Source organism: Saimiri boliviensis, chromosome 17, assembly GCF_048565385.1.
Source record: "Saimiri boliviensis isolate mSaiBol1 chromosome 17, mSaiBol1.pri, whole genome shotgun sequence".
Lineage (NCBI taxonomy): Eukaryota > Metazoa > Chordata > Mammalia > Primates > Cebidae > Saimiri > Saimiri boliviensis.
The window spans coordinates 4,631,512-4,654,498 of NC_133465.1; the positions used below are offsets into that span (position 1 = coordinate 4,631,512).

General features: G+C 36.7%; 1 protein-coding gene across 1 annotated transcript in view; it reads right to left on the bottom strand.

The window, feature by feature from the left end:
- BRIP1 (BRCA1 interacting DNA helicase 1) overlaps positions 1-22,987 on the bottom strand; it is a 156,431-nt gene that overhangs the window by 54,520 nt on the left and 78,924 nt on the right. The window contains 2 exon segments of the mRNA XM_003929081.4: positions 2,619-2,740; positions 3,954-4,113. Coding sequence (XP_003929130.1) covers positions 2,619-2,740; positions 3,954-4,113 — 282 coding nt within the window.

Genomic DNA, 22,987 nt, shown 5'->3' on the forward strand with positions numbered 1-22,987 from the left:
CACTTCCCAGTATATCTAGTACTGCTGGTAAATAATTTCATTTTTCTATCCCTTGTCCCTGCAGCTTGAACTATTCTTGTGTCCACCTTTTGGGAACCACTAGGGATAACCCTTTAGAACCACCTTCCTCCCCTCTACCCAGAACCCATTGATGCTTCTGTTATTTTGCTGTTTTATGCACTTGACCCACTGAGATTCAGATAAGCAGAACTATGACAAGTAGGATCATGACTGAGGAATGTCAGAGTAGGTCACCAGGTATCTTTTTTGCATGACAGACTGAGATATTGACTAGGAAGAATTTATCCTGAGGAAAAAAGCATTATGACCCCCAGGTTGGTACACTAACAATGTTCACAATCATAGCTGTTGAGGCCAAGGTGGAGAAAAGAGAAATGTAATTTTCTTTCCTCACAAATGTATTTTTTTAATTTTAAGAATTTTTTTAGATAATGAAGAATAACACAATAATTACCTGTATTCTCATCACATTTTCTTAAGCCTTTTCTTTTACTAAAAATTATGGAAAAAGTTAAAATTCTTTTGATAACTACTCTGAATATCATTCTCTTCTTATATGTAATCAGAATTATAATCTTAATGATCCTTTTAGGCCTTGTTACTTTGTACCTATAATAGCTAGTACAACCTAGTATGGCCATAAAGTTTTTCTTCCTTGCCAGCTCTCAAGAACTCATACGTAGGGTCCAAGGAAGAGAGAGGCCATAGGCAAAAATGGAAAGAATTAGTTTTATGAGGAAAAATTTGTATTTTATTAAGACATTGGAAGAAAATGTGTGGCTAAAGAACGGAAACGGATTCTTTCCACTTTAACAAGCAGCCTTAGTGCAATAATGTAGGGCTAGAGTAAAATGATAAGACATTGAAAGGAGACAATACCAGTGCCAATAGCTGTGCCACCAGTAGCACTCCACTTCGGTGGAATGCAGCACTGAAGCTGTTGATGGCAACAAGAGTTTTCTTGGGTAAATGTCAACTGTTTCATCAGTAGCAGCGGTCAAGGCAGCATCAGCCATTTTAGAATAGGAGACCCAGCCTTGAGCACAGCCATTAGTGCTCTCAGCAATAGCACTGGTTAACTGGAGAAAGGTAGTGGAAACCACCAAAGTTACTGGAGGCTGAAACATTAGACTACGAATCATCAAGTGAGATACCCCGAGGACTTGCAGAAATTTTGAAGAGGTCCAGAGGTTACGGGAAGATTGAGGGCTAACAAAAGAAATACTGCTTATTAATGTTACCTAAAGACTGCTATGGACTAGAAAAATAAAAGTAAAATTATCTAATTCACAGTGCCTAGTCAAGTATGAACAATTAAAAAGATAACTATTCTAATGAAAGAACTCCTGCTTTGGTATGAGACCCTAATTGTACCCTGGGAGGAGGGATATGGATCATAATCAATGAATCAGCTCAGTGGCCAGAAAATCTCAAGTTTTCTCAGATTCCCTGTAGGAAGTAAAAGAAAATCCTCCTTGATGAACAATAACTTCAACCTAGGCTCAAATTATTACTCTAGTTTTCCAAATATATCGTTTAGGAAACAATCAGTGATAATGAGATACAACTGTTTCTGGCCAAGATTGAGTAACTGGTTTTAGAATATTTCTTCCATTGTAAGCAATCGCATAATCAGGCAAAACAGAACAACTGTTTTCAGGTAGTAGACACCAGACAATACAAGACTGTAATTGTGGAACTAAGTGGAATTCATTAGGTGAACTCCATTATTGTCAGCTCTCTGCTTGGGTATAATTTCCTGACCACAGCACAGAGCATTAAAATACAAGCAGAGTGCAGTGGTCCTGTTGAGCTGAGGTGGAAGAGATCAGAATATGGAGTGACCAAATCACAAAATCTGCAAGGCAGGACACTGGAGAGAAGGCAGTCAGATGGACGAAAGACCCCAGAATTCCATAGAGAGATCCATGAGTCTGTGGTTAACAGACTGATAAAACACAAATTGCTGGGCTCCAATTCCAGAGTTTCTGATTCAGCAGGTCTGGATGAGCCTGAAAGTCTTTATTTCTATTAAGTTCCCAGGTGATACCAATGTACCCGACCCAGGACCAGACTTTGAAAATAAATCTTTTTGTCCAAAAGACAGCTCACTTGATCACTTAGAGGCCACTGTAGGGTTATTAATTGACCTAATTTCAGTATCGTTTTGTCTCAGGGAATGGAGCGTCCCGAGGAGAGAGAAATGGGGGAAGGCTGGTTAGTGGAGCAGTTAGAATACATGCAACACTTATCAATTAAGTTTGCTGTCTTATGTGGGTGTAGTATGAGGCACCCCAAAACAGTTACAATAGTAATATCAAAGATCACTTATCACAGATCACCCTAACAGATATAATAATGATGGAAAGGTTTGAAATATTGTAAGAATTAACCAAAATGTGATATAGAAACAAGTGAGCACATGCTTTTGGAAAAATGGTGCCAACAGACTTGCACAATGCAGGGTTACCACAAATCTTCAATTTGTAAAAAAGCACTATAAAGCAAAGGGCAGTAAAACGAGGGATCCCTGCAATTAACTTTCTGCAAAACCAATGACGACTGTAATAATGAAACTTAAGGTTTCGATGGCCTACCTGTAGATCTTTCACATTTGGAAAAGGAATTCCTATTGTTATGACGGCACGGGCATTGTCGTCTGAGAAATCCAGACCCTCACTCACTTTACCACGACAAACTGCTACCAGGAGGGCTCCATCTTAAGCAAGAGAAAAATGCATATCCAAAATTCTCAGAAATTGCTTATCTTTGTCATTTTGAAAATACCTGATTTATAAATCTAGTAATTATAGTAGCAAACTTAAAATAATCAAAAACAGTATTATGAGATAAAGTTTTAAAAGTTCAAATGCAAAAGGGTAGCAAACCAATTTACAAATTGTGCATCTTCCAGATAAATTACACAGTAAAAACACATCAAAACAGCAACTGAATAAGGACTGTGTAATTACAAGCAGGTTTATTTAATAAAAATTGAAGTTGCATTATTACTTTTACCACCTGAAAGTAATTCTAATAAATGAAATTTAATTGATAATACATATCATATGGAATATTATATTTAAAAGTATTTAAAACACACACAGAACACCATATATATACATACATCATAAAAAGATATTGACATGTTAAATTAACCTCTTTCTTGCATTGTTCATAAACTATTACTGTTAGTCCTTCACATCAAACTTTTTATTTCATTTTATTTATTTTTTGAGACAGGATCTCACTGTGTCAGCCAGGCTGGAGTGCAGTGGCACAATCACAACTCACTGCAACTTTGACCTCCTGGGCTCAAGTGATCCTCCCACTTCAGCCTCCTGAGTAGCTGGAACTATAGGCACACACCACCATGCCCTGCTAATGTTTGTGTTTTTTGTAGGGACAGGATTTCACCATGTTGCCCAGGCTAGTCTTGAACTCCTGTGCTCAAGTGATCTGCCTGCCTCAGCCTCCCAAAGTGCTAGGATTACAGGCATGAGCCATCACACCAGTCTCACATCAAACTCTTCAGAGATATGGTCTAACTCGGAATTGAGTTTTTAGTTACGTTTTGAAAATTCAAGTTTACCTTATATAATAGACTATAAGAACAAAGTGTACTGATTTGCATCTAATAAAGGTCTCATTTGGCTAGTAAGGAATATATTTTTATATATCCTAACTGCCTTTTTGCACAAACTGTTTCAGGTAGTGCACTAAAGACTGAGATAATACCCGATGGCATAATTTTTCTTAAAGTTGAATCAGCATACCCAAGTGAAAATATTCATAGGAGGACAAGTGCAATTAAAAGAATTTCTTTACCCAATTTATTTTCTTTTCGCTCTGGATAATTTTTCTCTTAAGTGTAATTCACTTCAAAAGATAGTATCAAATTATAATTGTAACATGAAATAATTTCCAGTCACCTTTCTCTCCTTTGTATTTGACTGCATCATAGTACACCTGCAGTAATTCATCAAAATCTGTTTTTTCTCCTCCCTGTGGTTCCACAATGACTGTCTTCGCCAACTCCAGTTTATGCCATAAGCCAGTAGACAGCCAACGTTCTCTCAGTTTTTCTAATAACTACAGAGAGGAAAGAAAAAAATTGTTTTTGTGTGTGTTTAGCTAAACAAAACTTACCTTTATTTGTTTAAGCCAGTGCGACTACAGTAAGTAAGTATATTAATCTTTCTGTGTCTTTTCTCATCTATAAAATGAGGAAAACAATATATCTCATAGAGCTGTTATGGGGTTACATTTATTAACAGATTTAGAGAGATCTGAATGGTGCTGGCACACAGTTAGCTGCTGCTGCTGTTATTACCATTACCACCAACATTGCTGTTGCTGCTGCTGCTACTACTACTACTATCTTGGCAATTTCAAAAGGAAAAACAAAAAACCTCTGTCAAAGTTAACAAACTATAAGTTCTCTCTTTAAACCTAAGGTGAAGTTTCTTAATATTCTTAAATGTCTTCAAATGAAGATTTAAGATCATTTTACTAAGTATATAGGCAGATAAGCTCACTATTTGAATATTTGATCATCATTAACAACCTGCATCGAAAAAAGATAAAGATTCAGCCAAGAAGTAGAAAAATATGTAGACACAAATGGAATATTTACAGCCATTGGCTAGATTACAAAAGGACATTCTACAAATTTTAAGCAATCCTTATCATATTGATCATGTATTTCAACAATTATGCCACGGTAGATTAAAAGTCAATAATATAAAGTCATGGTAGATTAAAAGTTAAGCCCAAAACAAAAATCCATCTTGGTTGATTGATTGATTGATTGATTTTAGAGACGTGGTCTCTGTCACCCAGGCTGGAGTGCAGCGGCAAGATCATAGCTCAGTGCAGCCTCAAACTCCTAGGCTCAGGTAATCGTTCCATCTTAGCCTCTTGAGTAGCTGGGACCACAGGTGCATACCACTACACCCAGCTAGTTTTTATATATTTTGTAGAGACAAGATACTGCTTTGTTGCCCAGGCTAATCTCAAACTTCCTTCTGGTCTCAAGGGATCCTCTTGACTCAGGCTTCCAAAATGCCAAAATTACAGGTGTGAACCAACATACACAGCCATAAAACTCATGTTCTTAAAAACCATATGAGTTAAATAGAAAAACACAGTAGAATTCATGAACTCTTAAGTTATGAATAAGAAAAGCACTCACAATTCAAAACATGTGGGATACAGCAATGGCAATACTTAGAAATAAATTTATAGCTTTAAATATATTTATTTTTAAAATGTCAAAATAAAAGAATCAAATATTCTTTCTAATAAAGTTAGAAAATAAAATACAGCAAATGCAGAGAGAGAAGTTAATAAAACTGAATAAATGAAGAAGACAAAAGCCAATATTAGAGATTATTATTTAAATTAAACTGTTTTATCTGCTTGTGATAAACTATGAGCTCTACACAATGTAAACCAGTTAAAGAAACCACCCCAAATTCTCTGGAAAACAGCAACTGATCAATTTTTATAGATAATTTCCTCAATTTTACCTTTAACTGTTTTTAAACTTCTTAATAAGACCATAAAACAAATTTTGTACCACTAATTAGTAAAATAGTTAATTGCTATACAGTCATCAGGATTCCTTGATGAATAAAAATTAAAATTCCCCTAATAACCATGTTATTGGGTTAAAAAGCAGAGCAATCATTGACCTAAAAGTCTTTTCTATTTTGAGTGCTTCATGGGTTGGCTATTTGCCTTCTGAATATGTACTGTTTCTAAATCAAATTCTCTCAACCAGTACACAGAAAGTATGAAGAAGAAAAAAAAACCTTCTGAGAATATTCAGAGCAACAGTGTGTATGAGACACTGGGTCTTCAGTTGAAGAGAAAAGCCTACTACAGAGCTAATAATTCAAAATAATTTATTAAATTTAGATTTATCTATTGAATAACCAGCTAAGGGATAAAAACACCTCAAGAGGATATAAAACCAAATGAAACGTAACATCAATTTGCATAACTGTTGATAATTAATGGAATTTAATCCACAGACATACTGCTTTTCCTCTATTTGAAAACATAGACAACATTTTATCTCTGATCCCTTGATTGTGAGATATTAACAACTTCTAATACTCTAAGTTACAAATGAACTTCTAATACTGTAAGTTACAAATGTTGACGATCTGGAGAAAAACCTCTCATGCGATTTGAATAAGACCATTATGTTGATGAATCCAAAATATATTCTACAATTAGATTTTTAAAATCTATTAAGAAAACTTTGGGCTGGGTGCAGTGGCTCACGCCCGTAATCTCAGCACTTTGGGAGGCCGAGGTGGTAGATCACAAGGTCAGGAGTTCGAGACCAGGCTGGCCAATGTGGTGAAGCCCCATCTCTACTAAAAATACAAAAATTAGCTGGGTGTGGGGCGCACACCTGTAGTCTCAGTTATTTTGGAGCCTGAGGTAGGACAATCACTTGAACCCAGGAACAGAGGTTGCAGTGAGCCAAGATCACGCCACTGCACTCCAGCCTGGGTAAGAGAGAGAAACTCTGTCTAAAAAAAAAAAAAGAAAGAAAACTTTGAGAAACAAAGAATTGGCAAAATGTACAAAACTTCCCCTAAAGAAATCCACAGGGATTTTTTTCTCCCATTATATAGAAAAGAATTCAGAGTATGAAAGACTTAAATATGAGTTAAATTGTTTTGAAGCAAGTATCATGTGTGTGGTTATTTCCAATTTGTTTCAAGGGATGAACAAAAACATTCTGTCCACTGACTGTTTTGGTTTCTAAGGACTTCAGAAATTTATGTACAATGAAACGGCCAGATTCATAAACAAATATTGAGTACCACAATAAAAAAGCAGAATAAGTAGTATCAATCCCATAAGAAAACTTTTATAGCAAATACAAAACAAATTGTCATATAATACTATGGGGTCTTTAAAAAAAACTTGTCTTCAAAATAAGGCTGTTGGGATCATTGATATATCTGAATTAACTTGACTCAAAATTTAGTTGACTGTATTAAATTTTTAAACAAAATTATCAGCAGATAATGATTATATATAATTTCAGAGAATAGGAGAGAACAAAAAGGAGAAAGCAGAGATATGCTAAAAATGGGCTACATTTTTCTAAGTTTCTATTAGCATTTAAGATTTTATTGTTAATGGAAATTTTATAACTGACAAAATTTTTTTCTTTACATAAAAACCATTCAAAGATGCTTTAATGAAACAGGAAGAACTACTTTAGTTCTAGAAACACAGCTAAGAAGTTATATTACTTTTTATTCTCCAGAAAAAGATAGTAAAGGAGGAAAAGAGGAACAAAAAAGCTATAGAAAGAAAACATTAATGACAATAATGTAAGTCTTTCCCTATCAGTCATTGTTTTAAATGTAAGTGGATTAAATTCTCTAATCAAAAGATGTAAAGTGGCTGAATAAAAATGCTGTCTGCAAGTGACTCACTTTAAATTTAAGGATATCCATACGCTAAAAGTGAAGAGCTAGAAAAAGTTATTACTTACAAATGGTAACCAAAAGACAGCAGAGGTGGCAATTCTAGGATACTAAATAGATTCTAAGTCAAAAATGGTCACAAGAGACAGAAAAACGACATTATATAATAATAAATGGGTCAATTCACCAGGAATATTTAACAACATATGTAACCAACATCAGAGCATCCAAATATAGCAAGCAAATACTGATCACAGTGAAGAGAGAAATAAACAGCAATATAAGAATAGTAGGAAAGTAGAATACCTCACCTTCAGTAACAAATGAAACAACCAAAGGGAAGATCAATAAGAAAACAGAACTTAAATACTAGAGACCAGAGGGATCTAACAGACATGAATAGAACATCTTACCCAACAGCAACAAAATACATATTCTTCACAACTGCACATGGAACATTCTCTAGGACAGACCATGTGTTAGGTAACAAAGTAAGTCTTAGTAAATGTAAGATTAAAATTAATACCAGGTATTGTTTGCAACCACAACAGAATAAAACTAAAATTCAACATCAGAAAGAAAACCAGAAAATTTACAAAAATATGAAAATTAACATGCTTTTAGGGCCGGGCGCGGTGGCTCAAGCCTGTAATCCCAGCACTTTGGGAGGCCGAGGCGAGCGGATCACGAGGTCAAGAGATCAAGACCATCCTGGCCAACATGGTGAAACCCCGTCTCTACCAAAAATACAAAAATTAGCTGGGCATGGTGGCGCGTGCCTGTAATCCCAGCTACTCAGGAGGCTGAGGCAGGAGAATTGCTTGAACCCGGGAGGCGGAGGTTGCAGTGAGCCGAGATTGTGCCACTGCACTCCAGCCTAGTGCCTGGCGACAGAGTGAGACTCTGCCTCCAGGAAAAAAAAAAAAAATTAACATGCTTTTGAACAACAAATGAATGAGTCAAAAAAGAAATCAAAAGTTATAAAACTATCTTGAGACCAGTGGGGGAAAAAAAAACCCCACTACATACCAAAAGTAAGAGAGACCCCAAAAGCAGTACAAAGAGGAAAGTTTATAGTGGTAAATGCCAACATTAAAAAAGCAAGCTCTCAAGTAATCCAATTCTACACTTCATGGAACTAGAAAAACAACAAAGTAAACTCAAAGTTAGCAGAAGGAAAACAACAATAAAGATTTGTACAGAAATAAAATAGGGAACAGAAAAACAATTGAAAAAACAATAAAACTAAGAGTTGGGTTTTTTTAAAAGATTAACAGAATTGACAAGTCTTTACCTAGATTGGTTAAGAAAAAAGAAAGAAATGAAAGAGGAGACACTGATGCCACTGAAATAATAAAAGACTACTCTGAAAAATTACATGACAATAAATTGGATAAAGAAATGGACAAATTCCTAGTAATACACAACCTACCAAGACTGAATAACGAAGAAACAGAAAATCTGACCCGACTAGTAAGGAGACTGAATCAGTAACAAAAAGTCTCCCATCAAAGAAAAGCTAAGGACCTAAATGGCCTCAATGCCAATTCTACGAAACATTTTTTTTTAATTTTATTTTTTACTTTAATTTTTATTTCTTTGTTTTATTTATTTATGAAACACAGTCTTGCTCTGTCACCCAGGCTAGGGTGTAGTGGTGTGATCATAGCTCACCATAACCTGAAAGTCCTGGACTCAAGCAATCTTCCTACTTCAACCCCCCAAGTAGCTAGGATAAGAGGCAGGTGTCACCATGCCCTGGTAAATTTTTTTTTTTTGTAGATATGGAGTCTCACTATATTGTCCAGGTCGGTCTAGAATTCCTGCCTCCAGTGATCCTCCTGCCTTGGCCTCCCAAAGTGCTGTAATTACAGGTGCGAGTCACTGTCCACAGTCCTCTAAAAAACATTAAAAGCAGGGATCCCCAACCCCCAGGCCACAGACAAGTACTGGTAGGATCCAGGCTGCACAGCAGGAGGTGGGTGGCTAGCAAGCAAGCATTACAACCTGATCTCCGTCTCCTGTCTGATCAGCAGCAGCATTAGATTCTCATAGGAGTGCAAACCCTATTGTGAAGTGTGTGTGCAAGGGATCTAGGTTGTATGCTCCTTGTAAGAATCTAATGCCTGATGATCTGAGGTGGAACAGTTTCATCCTGAAACCATCACCCCTATCCCCAACCCAGGTCTGTGGAAAACTGTCTTCCACAAAATCAGTCCCTGGTGCTAAAAAGGTTGGGGACCATTGATTTTAAAGACTAATAAAAATGTAGATTCAATGTAATTCCTATCAAAATCCCAATGACAATTTTTACAGAAATAGAAAAAAATACAAAAATTAATATGCAACCACAAAAGACTTGAATAATGAAAACAATCTTGAAAAAGAAGAACAAAGCTAGAGGCATCGTGCTTCATGACATTTACATCTTACAAAGCCACCATAATCAAAATAGTAATGGCACTGGCATAAAGACAGACATATAGACCACTGGAAGAGAATAGAGAGCCCGGAAATGAATCCACACATATATGATCAACTGGTCTTCAACAAGGGTGCCAAAAATATATAACGGGGAAAAGACAGTTTCCTAAACAAATAGTTCTGGGCAAACAACATCCACAGGCAAAAGAATAAAACTGGACCTTTATCTTATACCATACACAAAAGTTCACTCAGAATGGATTAAAGACTTAAATGTAAGACCTGAAACTGCAAAACGCTTAGGAAAAAACACAGAGGAAATTTTTCATAACACTGGATTTAACAATGATTTTATGGATATGACATAAAAGCATCGGGAACAAAAGAAAAACATACAATTGGGACCACAACAAACGAAAAAGCCTCTGCACAGTAAAGGTAAAAAACAGAGTGGAAAGGCAACCTAAAGGATAGAAAGAATATCTGCAAACTAGATATCTGATATGGGGTTAATATCCAAAATATCTAAGAAACTCAGTATTTAAAAAATAAATTGAAAAACAGGCAAAGGACATGAATAGACAGTTCTCCAAAGAAGACATATAAATGGTTAACAGGGATATGGAAAGATGGTCAACTTCAGTAATTATCAGGGAACTGCAAATCAAAACCACGATGAGGTATTAGTTCACACCTGTTAGGAAGGCTATTCAAAAATAAATAAAATAACAAGTGTTAGTGAAGATGTTGTGATATTGTGTTTTGCTGGTGGGAATATAAAATGGCATAGTCACTGTGGAAAACAGAAAAGGAAATAAAAGAATAAACATAAAATGGTATATATAGAAATGTTTCACAGGTTTCAATATACAAGTCTTTTACCTTCTTAAGTTTATTCCTAAACATTTTGTTTGTGGGTACTACCACAAATGGAAATTTCCTTTTCAGACAGTTTGTTGTCAGTGTACAGAAATACAACTGATTTTTATATGTTGATTTTGCATATTGCAACTTTATCCAATTTATTAGTCCTAACAGTCTTTAAAAAATAAGGTCTTTAGGAAAGATCACGCCTGCAAACAAGAACAATTTTACTTGTTCCTTTCCCATTTGGATGACTTTTATTCCTTTTTCTTGCTTACTTGCTCTTGCTAGGAATTCTAGTACTATGTTATACAGAAGTGGCAAGAATGGGCATCCTTGCCCTGTTTCTGATCTTAGAGAAAAACCTTGCAGTTTGCACCACTGAGTATGCTATGAGCTTTTTACATATCACTTTTATTATAATCAGATAATTTCCTTCTATTCCTGACTTGTTGAGAATTTTTATCACGAAGAAACAATTCATGAAGATTCTTTTCAGCAGATGGTGCTGGGAAAACTGGATCACCACATGTAAAAAGAAGTAACACCTTGCCTACATAATAAATAAAAATTAACTCAACATTGGTCAAAGACTTTATTGAAAGAGCTAAAAAATACAAAACTCTAAAAGAAAAACAATAGAAGGCTTTATGACTTTTGATTTGGCAATGATTTGTTGGCTATACCAAAAGCATAGGTAACAAAAGAAAACTACAGATAAACTCAGATTTCATAAAAATTATAAAACTTTTTTAGATACTGTCAAGAAAGTTAAAATGATGTTACACAGAATGCAAAGCATATGGTTGATACAAGATTAACAGCCAGAATATATAAAGAACTCCTACAACACAACGACAAAAAACACTGATTCAAATACCTGTATAGGCAAAGGACTTTAATAGACATTTCTTAGAAGATTTTTTAAAAATGGCCCAAAAGGACATGAAAGATGCTCAGTATCCTTAGTCATTAGGAAACTGCAAGTCAAAACCATACTGAAATCCCACTTCACACCCATTAGTATAATTACTGTCCAAAACAAGAAAAGTAAGTGTTGCAAGGACATGCAGAAACTGTAACCATCACACATTGCTGGTGGCAACGTAAAATGGTACAACTGCTGTGGAAAACAGGCTGGTAGTTCCTCAAAAGTTCATAAGCATATAATTATCATATGATCCAGCAATTCCACTCCTAAGAACATGACCCCAGATATCTGAAAGTACTAGGATCCAAACAGATAGATGTATGCTGATGGTTATAGCAGCATTATTCCCAATAAATAGTGGAAACAACTCAAGTGTCCATCAACAAATGAATTAACAAAATGTATGGCCTACATGCAATGGAAAATTATTCAGCTATAAAAGGAATGAAATTCTGACAAATGCTAAAATATGGATAAACCTTTAAAATGTTGTATTAAGTAAAAAAAAAAAAGCCACTGTATTTTTATACACAAAGTACAAATATTATATGATTCTACTTATATCAGGTACCTAGAATAGACAAATTCATAGAGATGGGAAGTAGAACATGGGTTACCAAGGGCCTGAGGCAAGGGACTAAACAGGAGTCATTATTCCATCAGTACAGTTTCTGACTGGGATGATTTAAAAGTTTTGGAAAGGGATAGTTGTGATGGTTGTACAACATCATGAATGTACTCAATGGCACTAAATTGCATACTTAAAAATGCTTAAAAGGTAAATTTTATGTTATGTGTATTTTACTAAAATTTTAAAAATTGAAAAGCACATAAATGAATACTATGTAGTAACATAAATAAATGAACTAGTTTCGCACATATTAAGGATGAATCACAAACTTTTAGATGTTCAGTAAATAATGCAAATATAGACAGACAAATATGATTTCATTTATATAAAATTGAAAAACAGTCTGTTCTATGAGAAAAAATATATAACTTAAAAAACCTCCCAAAACTAATGTCTTTAGCTTTGGGGGGATACAACTGGGAATTGCAAACGGAGACTTTTTTTTTTGAGATGGAGTCTCGATATGTCATCAAGGCTGGAGTGCAGTGGCACCACCTCGGCTCTCTAAAATCTCCACTTCCTGAGTTCAAGCAATTTTCCTGTCTCAGTCTCCTGAGTAGCTGGGACTGCAGGCGTACACTACCATACCCAGGTAATTTTTGTATTTTTAGTAGAGACAGGGTTTTACCATGTTGGTCAGGCTGGTCTCAAACTCCTGACCTCAGGTGATCCACCTGCCTCGGCCTCCCCAAAGTGCCCATCACACTGGGCCAGATGGAGGCTTCTAATGTAGAAATAATGTTCTATTTCTTAAGTTGGGTAATGGATACTCAGATCTCCATTTTATTATTATTTAAAATGTATATATTACTTTTATAGACTTATATACACATTTCACAAATACAAAATATAAAAATTAAACATTACTCTGATATTAATATAATGAGTGAGAGGAGGGGTTAGAAGAAGTATATTTGGGCTACTAATATAGTAATCCAGAGATAGCAGTAGTTTGAATTAGAATGAGTTTTAAAAAATATGCAAACCTTGAGAGTAAGATAAAAAAAGATAAACAGTACAAATTCCATTTCAAATGGAGGCAAAGGCCCACTACAAGATTATCTAGGGAAATACACTTTGTTGAACTCACTGTTTACTATTAATTAAGGTTTCAGACTTACCAAAATTATATTTCAACTTAGACATTTTTGTCCAATAGAAATACAAATCATTTCTGTCCAGGAGAAAAGATAACCCCAAAGGTTACTACTTATTTCCCTGTAGTACATCAACCAGTTTTCTTATAGTCTATTCCTCTATTAAATGGCCTATAGGTATATAAATCCTTAAATGCTCTCTGAATTGGCCATAACATCACACTTTTTCTTCATTAATCAGTGAGTTTAATAAAATCTGTGATAGGTGTTAATTTTATATGTGAGCCATGACTATCTTTTTGAATATTAACTGTAGAGAAAGAAAAGTGAACAGATCATAAAAATATTTAAAATTAAAACGAATAAGGCATGGTGTTGGGTTGGATATAACAGGGAAGGGAGAAAAAGGTTCACAGGTACTCTGTAGGTATATGATTAGTCCAAATACGATTACAGTATCTGCTATGTTTTGAACATTTGTCCTCTCCAAAGTGTTGAAATTTAATCTCTAATGTGGCAGCATTGAGGTGGGGGATCTTAAGAGGTGACTGGGTAACAAGAGTGCTGCCCTCATGAGTGGATTTGTCCAGTCATGGATTAATGGGTTATCGTGGGAGTGGAACTAGTGGCTTTATACAAAAAGGAATAGAGGCTCGAGCTTGTACACTCAGCCCCCTGTGATACTCTGAGCCATCCTGGGACTCTGCAGAGTTCCCACCAGCAAGAAGGTCTGCACCAGATGCAGCCTCTTGGCCTTGGACTTCTCAGTCTCTGTAACTGGAAGAAATAAATTCCTTTAAAAAATCCATCACCCAGTTTCAGATAGTCTGTTATAAGCAACAGATAATGAACTAAGACAGGGCCATTCACTCATACAGGCAACACTGGAAAAGAACCAAGACTGGAAGGAATGATTAAAAGTTCGTTGCCTTAACAAAAGCCAAAATAGACAAATGGGACCTAATCAAACTCCACAGCTTCTGCACGGCAAAAGAAACAGTCAGTAGAGTGAATCGGCAACCAACAGAATGGGAAAAAATTTTTGCAGTCTACCCATCTGACAAGGGGCTGATATCCAGAATTTACAAAGAACTAAAGCAGATCTACAAGAAAAAAACAAACAAGCCCATTCAAAAATGGGCAAAGGATATGAACAGATACTTTACAAAAGAAGACATACAGGAGGCCAACAAACATATGAAAAAATGCTCATCATCACTGGTCATCAGAGAAATGCAAATCAAAACCACATTGAGATACCATCTCACACCAGTTAGAATGGCGATCATTAAAAAATCGGGAAACAACAGATGCTGGAGAGGATGTGGAGAAATAGGAACACTTTTACACTGTTGGTGGGAATGTAAATTAATTCAACCATTGTGGAAGACAGTGTGGCGATTCCTCAAGGACCTAAAAATAGAAATCCCATTTGACCCAGCAATCCCATTACTGGGTATATATCCAAAGGATTATAAATCATTCTACTACAAGGACACGTGCACACGAATGTTCATTGCAGCACTGTTTACAATAGCAAAGACCTGGAACCAACCCAAATGCCCAACGATGATAGACTGGATAGGGAAAATGTGGTACATATACACCATGGAATATTATGCAGCCATCAAAAACGATGAGTTCACGTCCTTTATAGGGACATGGATGAACCTGGAAACCATCATTCTCAGCAAACTGACACAAGAGCAGAAAATCAAACACCGTATATTCTCGCTCATAGGCGCGTGTTGAACAATGAGAACACATGGACACAGGGAGGGGAGCACTACACACTGGGGTCTGTTGGGGGGAAATGGGGGAGGGGCGGGGGGTGGGGAGGTGGGAAGAGATAGCATGGGGAGAAATGACAGATACAGGTGAGGGGACGGAAGGCAGCAAAGCACACTGCCATGTGTGTACCTATGCAACAATCTTGCATGTTCATCACATGTACCCCAAAACCTAAAATGCAATAAAAAAAAAAAAAAAAAAAAAAAAAAAAAAGTTCGTTGCCTTTAAGATATTCAAATGGAAATGTTGATATGGCAGTTGAATACATGGGCATAGTACTTAAGGTGTAAGCCACAATTGAATTATATATTAGGAAAGCATGACAAAAGATAAAAGTAGAAGAATGCCTGTAGATGAAATTGCTTAGCAGGAGAGTACAGATTTTAAAAAGGGGACCAGCAAGAAAACCTTACTTCCTCTCTTTTTTCATTGTAGAGATGGGATCTCACTCTGTTGCTCAGGCTGAAGTGCAGTAGTGTGATTGCAGTCTCAAATTCCTGAGCTCAAGTAATCCTCCCACTTCAACCTCTCAAGTAGCTGGGACTACAGGTATGTGCTGCCATGTCTTGCTTAAAAAAAAAAAAAAAAAAAAAAAAAAACAGACAGGGTCTTGCTGTGTTGCCAGGCTGGTGTTGAACTCCTGAGCTCAAGCAATCCTTCCACCTTGGCTTCCCAAAGGGATTATATGCATAAGCCACCAAATCCAGCCCCTCATCTCTATTACTGCACATCCAATCCATCAGCAAATCCTGCCAGCTCTACTTTTATGTGGTATCTAGACTCTAAACATTTCTCACTATCTTTACTGCTACCAAAGTGGTCCGAGCCAGCACCATCTATCTAGATTGCTAGAGCAGACTCTTCAACAGTCAGCCTTGCTTCAGCCTGTGTTCTCCAAAGTCTATTTTCCATACAGCAGCCAATATAATCCTTTTAAAACGAAGTTTAAAGCCTCCAATGGCTTCCTAGTGCATTTAGAACAAAATCTAAATTCTTACTGTGGTATGATTTTACCCAGGTATTTCTCTGACCTTATCTCCTTCCATTCCCCATACTTCAGTACTTCAGTCCTACTCTGCTGCACTGGCTTCCTTTTGCTCAAACTAGGTGCTCTCCTATCTCAAGATTCCCACTATCTAAACATTCTTCCCCCCCAAATCAGAATGGCTTATACTTTTACTCACTGTCACCTTCCCAGATAGGCCTTCCCAAACCATCCAACTATCGTAAACAACCACCCTCCAAACCCCAGGATCCTTTCCCCCCTTTCCTCCTTGCTTTAGTTTTCTACACAGCATTTATCACCATCTGTATTAGTCCCCTCAGGCTACCACACAAAAATATCAGACTGAGTGGCTTAAACAAGAGAAATTTATTTCTTACTTCTTGGCTACAAAGTCCAAGATTAAGGTGCCTGCTAACATGATTTCTGGTGAGGGCTCTCTTACTGGCTTGCAGACGGCCACCTTCTCTCTGTGTCCTCACATGGCCTTTTCTCTGTACTCAGAGAGGGACAGGCAAAGACAGCAATGGAGCTTTCTGGTGTCTCTTCTTAGAATATTAATCCTATCAGATAAGGACCCCACCCCTACAACCTCATTTAACCTCAGTTATCTCCTTAGAGGCCCTATCTCCAAATATAGCCACACCGGGGGTTAGGGTTTCAACCTAAAAAATTTGGTGAAATATAAACATTCGGTCTATAATATCATTTAACGTATTAGTAGCTTTCTATGTCTCTCATTTATTTTATGTCTCTCACCCCGGAATACAAAAGGACAATGATTTTTGTCTGTTCTACTTACTGCTAATTGCCCAGCACATAGAACAGTACCTGACACATGGAAAGTGCTCAGTAAGCCGGGCGCAGTGGCTCACACCTGTAATCCCAGCACTTTGGGAGGCCAAGGTGGGCTGATCACGAGGTCAGGAGAACGAAACCATCCTGGCTAACACGGTGAAATCCCATTTCTACTAAAAATACAAAAATTAGCTGGGCATGGTGTCTCACACCTATAATCCCAGCTACTCAGGAGGCTGAGGCAGGAAAATTGCTTGAACCCAGGAGGCGGAGGTTGCAGTGAGCCAAGATCATGCAGATCCCGTGACTGCACTTCAGCCTGGGCAACAGAGCAACACTCCGTCTCAAAAAAAAAAAAAAAAGACTGAAAGTGCTCAGTAAATACCTGTTGAATGAATTTTATAAATGAATGAAAAATGAAGGTTCAAAATAATGGAAGGTCAGGGAGGAAAGTAGGGAGAGGTAAAAACACAACTGCAAAACCAGGTGCTGAAGTCCTTGATAAAAGAAGAGCTGGCTGGGTGCAGTGGATCACACCTGTAATCCCAGCAGGTTTGAGAGGCTAAGCCTGGAGGATCACTTGAGCTCAGAAGTTTGAGACCAGCCTGGGCAACTTGGCAAACCCGTCTCAAAAAAAAACAAAAATTAGCTGGGTGTGGTGGTGTGTGCCTGTGATCCCAGCTACTACTCAGGAGGCTGAGGTAGGAGGACTGCTTGGGCCCTGGAGGTTGAAGTTGCACTGAGCTATGATCATGCCACTCTACTCCAACCTGGGCAATAGAGACCCTGTCTCAAAAAAATAAATAAATAAATAAATAAAATTTTAAAAATAAGAGTATCCAGATGCTTTGCAAGATGACAAAGATGAAGGGGAAAGAAGAGTATGACTAAAAGACACGAGCAAAGAGACTAACGAGACTAGACTACTTTTTTGTTGGTGAGACTTTGTTCATTCCTTCCTCCCTGCCTTTCTTCTCTCCTCCCTTCCAGAAGACAACAAACAGTTAAAGATTTAGAAAGAATAATGGAGAGTAAATAGGATATTAAATCTGAGATAGTACAGGTTATGAGGGGAAAAGATTGTCACAATTTGGAAGGTCTGACGAAGTGGTGCACCCTCTGGGTGCATCCGGATTTTAGTTCAGGCAAAGAGCTATGAGGAACACTTCATACATAACGGAGAATTTGGTGACTATGACACATTTCCACAGAACACAATATGTTTACTTTAATTTCTTCAGTGGAGATTTTTTTTTAAGTACCTTAAAATGTTTCCTTAAGGATTACACAGTGGCTACATGCAAATCTGGAGTACAATTCTACAGCAAAAACATACGGGTTATTTTAGCAAAAATAGCCTACAACAAATTTTCAGTTTCAGATAACGAAACATTTAGATCTACAGTTTTTACATTCTCATTGCAGGTGACACTCAAACTACACACTTAGACAGCTTAACTATTTCCATCTTGCCAAAGAAATCACATAAATAACTAAACCCAAAAATAACTAAACTGTTAAATTCTCTTAGGTATCCTAACTAGGCACCTAAAAATCAAATAACTTAAAAGAAAGTACAATGACACAGAGCTGTCTCTCAGGTCTTATGGCTTACATATATGAAGAATATAAGGTATCTTTGTTATAAATACCTTATTTAATAGCTCATAAAGGGTAAATACTATTCACATAGGAAGACCAGCCAACATATAGTAATAGAGATGATTTAATTTACTAATTGGTATTCACATCACTTAGATTTGCTAACCTGAGAGGCAATTTTTTTAAAAGTCAGATTTCACAAACTAAAAGACACTTTGGAATGTTCATGCCTTATCTGGATATTGTCATTTTGCTTTGTCAAACTTCTTTAAAACCAGTTTCTCACTAGGGAGGCAATAAGTTAGAATGCAACCTAGTGGGGAAATCCTGCATTTGCTCAATGTCCATAGCTTTTACACAGTTCCAGATGTTCAGTACATTAATAATACACTAACTCAAAGCCTCTTTTTGAAACTTTAGAAAGTGCAAATTGCATTAAGACCTCTTTGCCCTCATTAATGGTATTGTTACAATCCCAGTCCTCTGGAAAATGTTTTTTGGCATGTGTTTAACTTTATAATATTGCCATTTATACTCACTTTAATAGCCAGTACTCAAGTCTTAATGCTTTTAATAGGTCTGCCTAAACAGACTACCATCTTTTGTAATCTTATTCACATAATTTATTTCATAGGTAGAACCTGCTATATTTTTCCATCTAAAGATGATTCTTCATTATTCATTTCATGAGGTATTCACATGTTTTAAATGTTTACTTTCTTTTATTCACTTGGTATGTACCCATAGGTAGCATATGTTAGAAATAAAAAAGTTTCTTTTAAATACTAATAAAAATGAAAAAGTAGTATTCTTTAAATAACTTTTTTAGTTACAATAAAAATGAATATCCTTAATTTTTGCTAAATACAAACTGAAAATATAAGAAAACCAAGAATATGAATTTCTATTGAAACAACTTCTGGTTTGGTGATACCTGACTCAGCACCTTCACCGCAAAAGGCTGGGTTGTATTTCAGAATCAAACTTTCAGTGAACACAGATGCTGTCAGTGGTGCACTTGGAGGAATAATAGAGACGAATACTGCCCTAAAGTGAAAGTAAGACCTCTGTTGGCAATCTAACTGGAAATGAAGATCCTACAGTCCTCTCTGAAAAGGAACACTCCCTCTCATAAATCAGTTAAAATATTGAGGACTCTGAAAATGCCAGAGCTGCACTACGAGTGCATTATTACACTAGTGACATGTTTATTTAGTTACTTCTTGATACTTTCTGATAAAAATACACAGAGGTATTTACAAGGCAAAAAAAAAAATTTTAATGACATTTGTAAAATAATATATTTATTGATGAAAATCTACTTTCTTGAAATCAGGTGAAAATAAAACAAAAAAAGCCAAACACAGTGGTTCACACCTGTAATCCCAGCACTTTGGGAGGCCAAGGCAGACAGATCATTTGAACTCAGGATTTCAAGACCAGCTTGGGCAACATGGCCAAACCCAATCTCTACAAAAAATTAACTAGGCATGGTGGTATGTCCCTGTAGTCCCAGTCACCCAGGAGGCTGAAGTGGGAGGATCACCTGAGCTGGAAAGGTCAAGACTACAGTGAGCCAGTGATTGCACCACTTCACTAGCCTGGGTGACAGAGTGAGACACTGTCTTAAAAAATAAAAATAAAAAAGAAAACAATAAGAACTCAATACTATGTATGTATGGAACAAATTCGTAACTCCTTGAAACATAAATTCTGAATTACTGTTGTTTCATCAACAGTTAATTCATCAATGTCTGAAGTAACCATTTAGTTAAAATGTATATCATTTGACTTGTTCTACTTTTTAGAGTGAAGAACTGTTAGCTGAGTTAATGTTGGCTAAAATGTGAATTAATAAACGTATTCACACAAACTCAACTCAACTATACATTTCATTCTTTTCCTGAATAGATTAGCTGTAGGCAAAAAAGGCAACTAGTTTTCTATAATTCTGTAAATGGGCTAATAATTAATTAATAAGTAATGAGTTCAGTGCACTTGCCCTATTAGAATCCAGGCTAAGGGAAGCAAATGAATAAGAAGCAACCACTATAATGTTGCCTAAAAAGTACTGCTTTCAAGTATTGCCATCTGAATCTGCTGTAAATTTGTTGCTCTAAAACTTGAAAAGAAATGTTTTGGAAAGAAAAATATTTAAATTACAATGCATAGCATAACAAAAATAGAAAGGCCTCAAGGTGTACCACTACAGGAAACCATCAAATCACAAAGAAAGACAGCAAGAGAAATAAAAAAACAAAGTACCTACACAACAACTAGAAAGTAATTCACAATGCTGGGTGGGCGTGGTCACTAACACCTGTAATTCCAGCCCTTTGAGAGGCTGAGGCAAAAGGATTGCTTGAGGCCAGGAGTTTGAGACCAGTGTGAGCAAAACATTAAGACCTGACTCTTAAAAAAAAAAAGTTTTAAAAAAATTTATCTGGGTGTGGTAGCACATGCCTGTAATATCAGCTGCTCAGAGGGCTGAGGCAGTAGGACCTCTTCATCCCAGGAGTTCAAGGTTATAGCGACCTATGATCACACCATTGCACTCTGGCCTAGGTGACAGAGCAAGACCCTGTCTCAAATAAATAAATAAATAAATAAATAAATAAATGGCACTAATAAGACTTTACCTTTCAATAATAACCTTAAATCTAAATGAATTACACTCTAACAAAAAGACATAGAGTCTTAATTGCCAGAGCAATTTAGAAAGAGTAAGAAGGCCAGGCATGGTGGCTCAAGCCTGTAATCCCAGCACTTTGGGAGGCCGAGACGGGTGGATCACGAGGTCAAGAGATCGAGACCATCCTGGTCAACATGATGAAACCCCATCTCTACAAAAAAATACAAAAAATTAGCTGGGCATGGTGGCGCGTGCCTGTAATCCCAGCTACTTGGGAGGCTGAGGCAGGAGAATTGCCTGAACCCAGGAGGCGGAGGTTGCGATGAGCCGAGATCGTGCCATTGCACTCCAGCCTGGGTAACAAGAGCAAAACTCCGTCTCAAAAAAAAAAAAAAAAAAGAGTAAGAGAAGATGATCCATCTACATGCTGCCTACAAGAGATTTGCTTTTAAGGAGGCACACAGGTTGAAAGTGAGCAGCTGAGACATACAAAGAGGAGCTGATACCACTCCTTCTGAAACTATTCCAAACAATCCAAAAAGAGGGAATCCTTCCCAAATCATTTTATGAGACCAACATTATTCTGATATCAAAACCCAGCAGGGACTCAACAAAAAAAGAAAACTTCAGGCCAATATCCATGATAAATATAGATGCAAAAATATTCAATAAAATACTAGCAAACCGATTGCAACGGAACATCAAAAAGCTTATCCATAACGATCAAGTAGGCTTCATCCCAGGGATGCAAGGCTTGGGCTGGTTCAACATACGCAAGTCTATAAATGTAATTCAACACAAACACAGAGCCAAAGACAAAAACCACATGATTATCTCAATTGATGCCGAGAAGGCCTTCAACAAAATTCAGCAGCCCTTTATGCTAAAAACTCTATACCAACTCTATGCTAAAAACTTTATACCAATAAACTAGGTATCAATGAATGTACCTCAAAATAATAAAAGCTATTAATGACAAACCCACAGCCAATATCATACGGAATGGGCAAAAACTGGAAGCATTCCCTTTGAAATCTGGCACTAGACAAGGATGCCCTCTCTCACTACTCTTTTTCAACATAGTATTGAAAGTTCTAGCCAGAACAATCAGGCAAGAAAAAGAAAGGGTATTCAATTAGGAAAGGAAGAAGTCAAATTGTCTCTATTTGTAGACAATATGATTGTATATTTAGAAAAATCCCATCGTCTCAGCCTAAAATCTCCTTAAACTGATAAGCAACTTCAGCAAAGCCTCAGGATACAAAATCAATGTGTAGAAATCACAAGCATTCCTATACACCAATTATAGACTTAAAGAGAGCCACATCAAGAACAAACTGCCATTCACAATTGCTACAAAGAGAATAAAATACCTAGGAATACAACTAACAAAGGATGTAAAGGACCTCTTCAAGGAAAACTACAAACCACTGCTCAAGGAAATAAGAGAGGACACAAACAGATGGAAAAACATTCCATGCCCATGGTTAAGAATCAGTATCATGCAAATAGCCATACTGCCCAAAGTAATCTAGAGATTCAATGCTATCCCCAACAAGCTAGCTATGACCCTCTTCACAGAACTGGAAAAAAACACCTTAAACTTCATATGGAGCCAAAAGAGAGCCCACATAGCCAAGTCAATTCTAAGCAAAAAGAACAAAGCTGGAGGCATCATGCTACCTGACTTCAAACTATACTACAAGGCTACAGTAATCAAAACAGCATGGTAT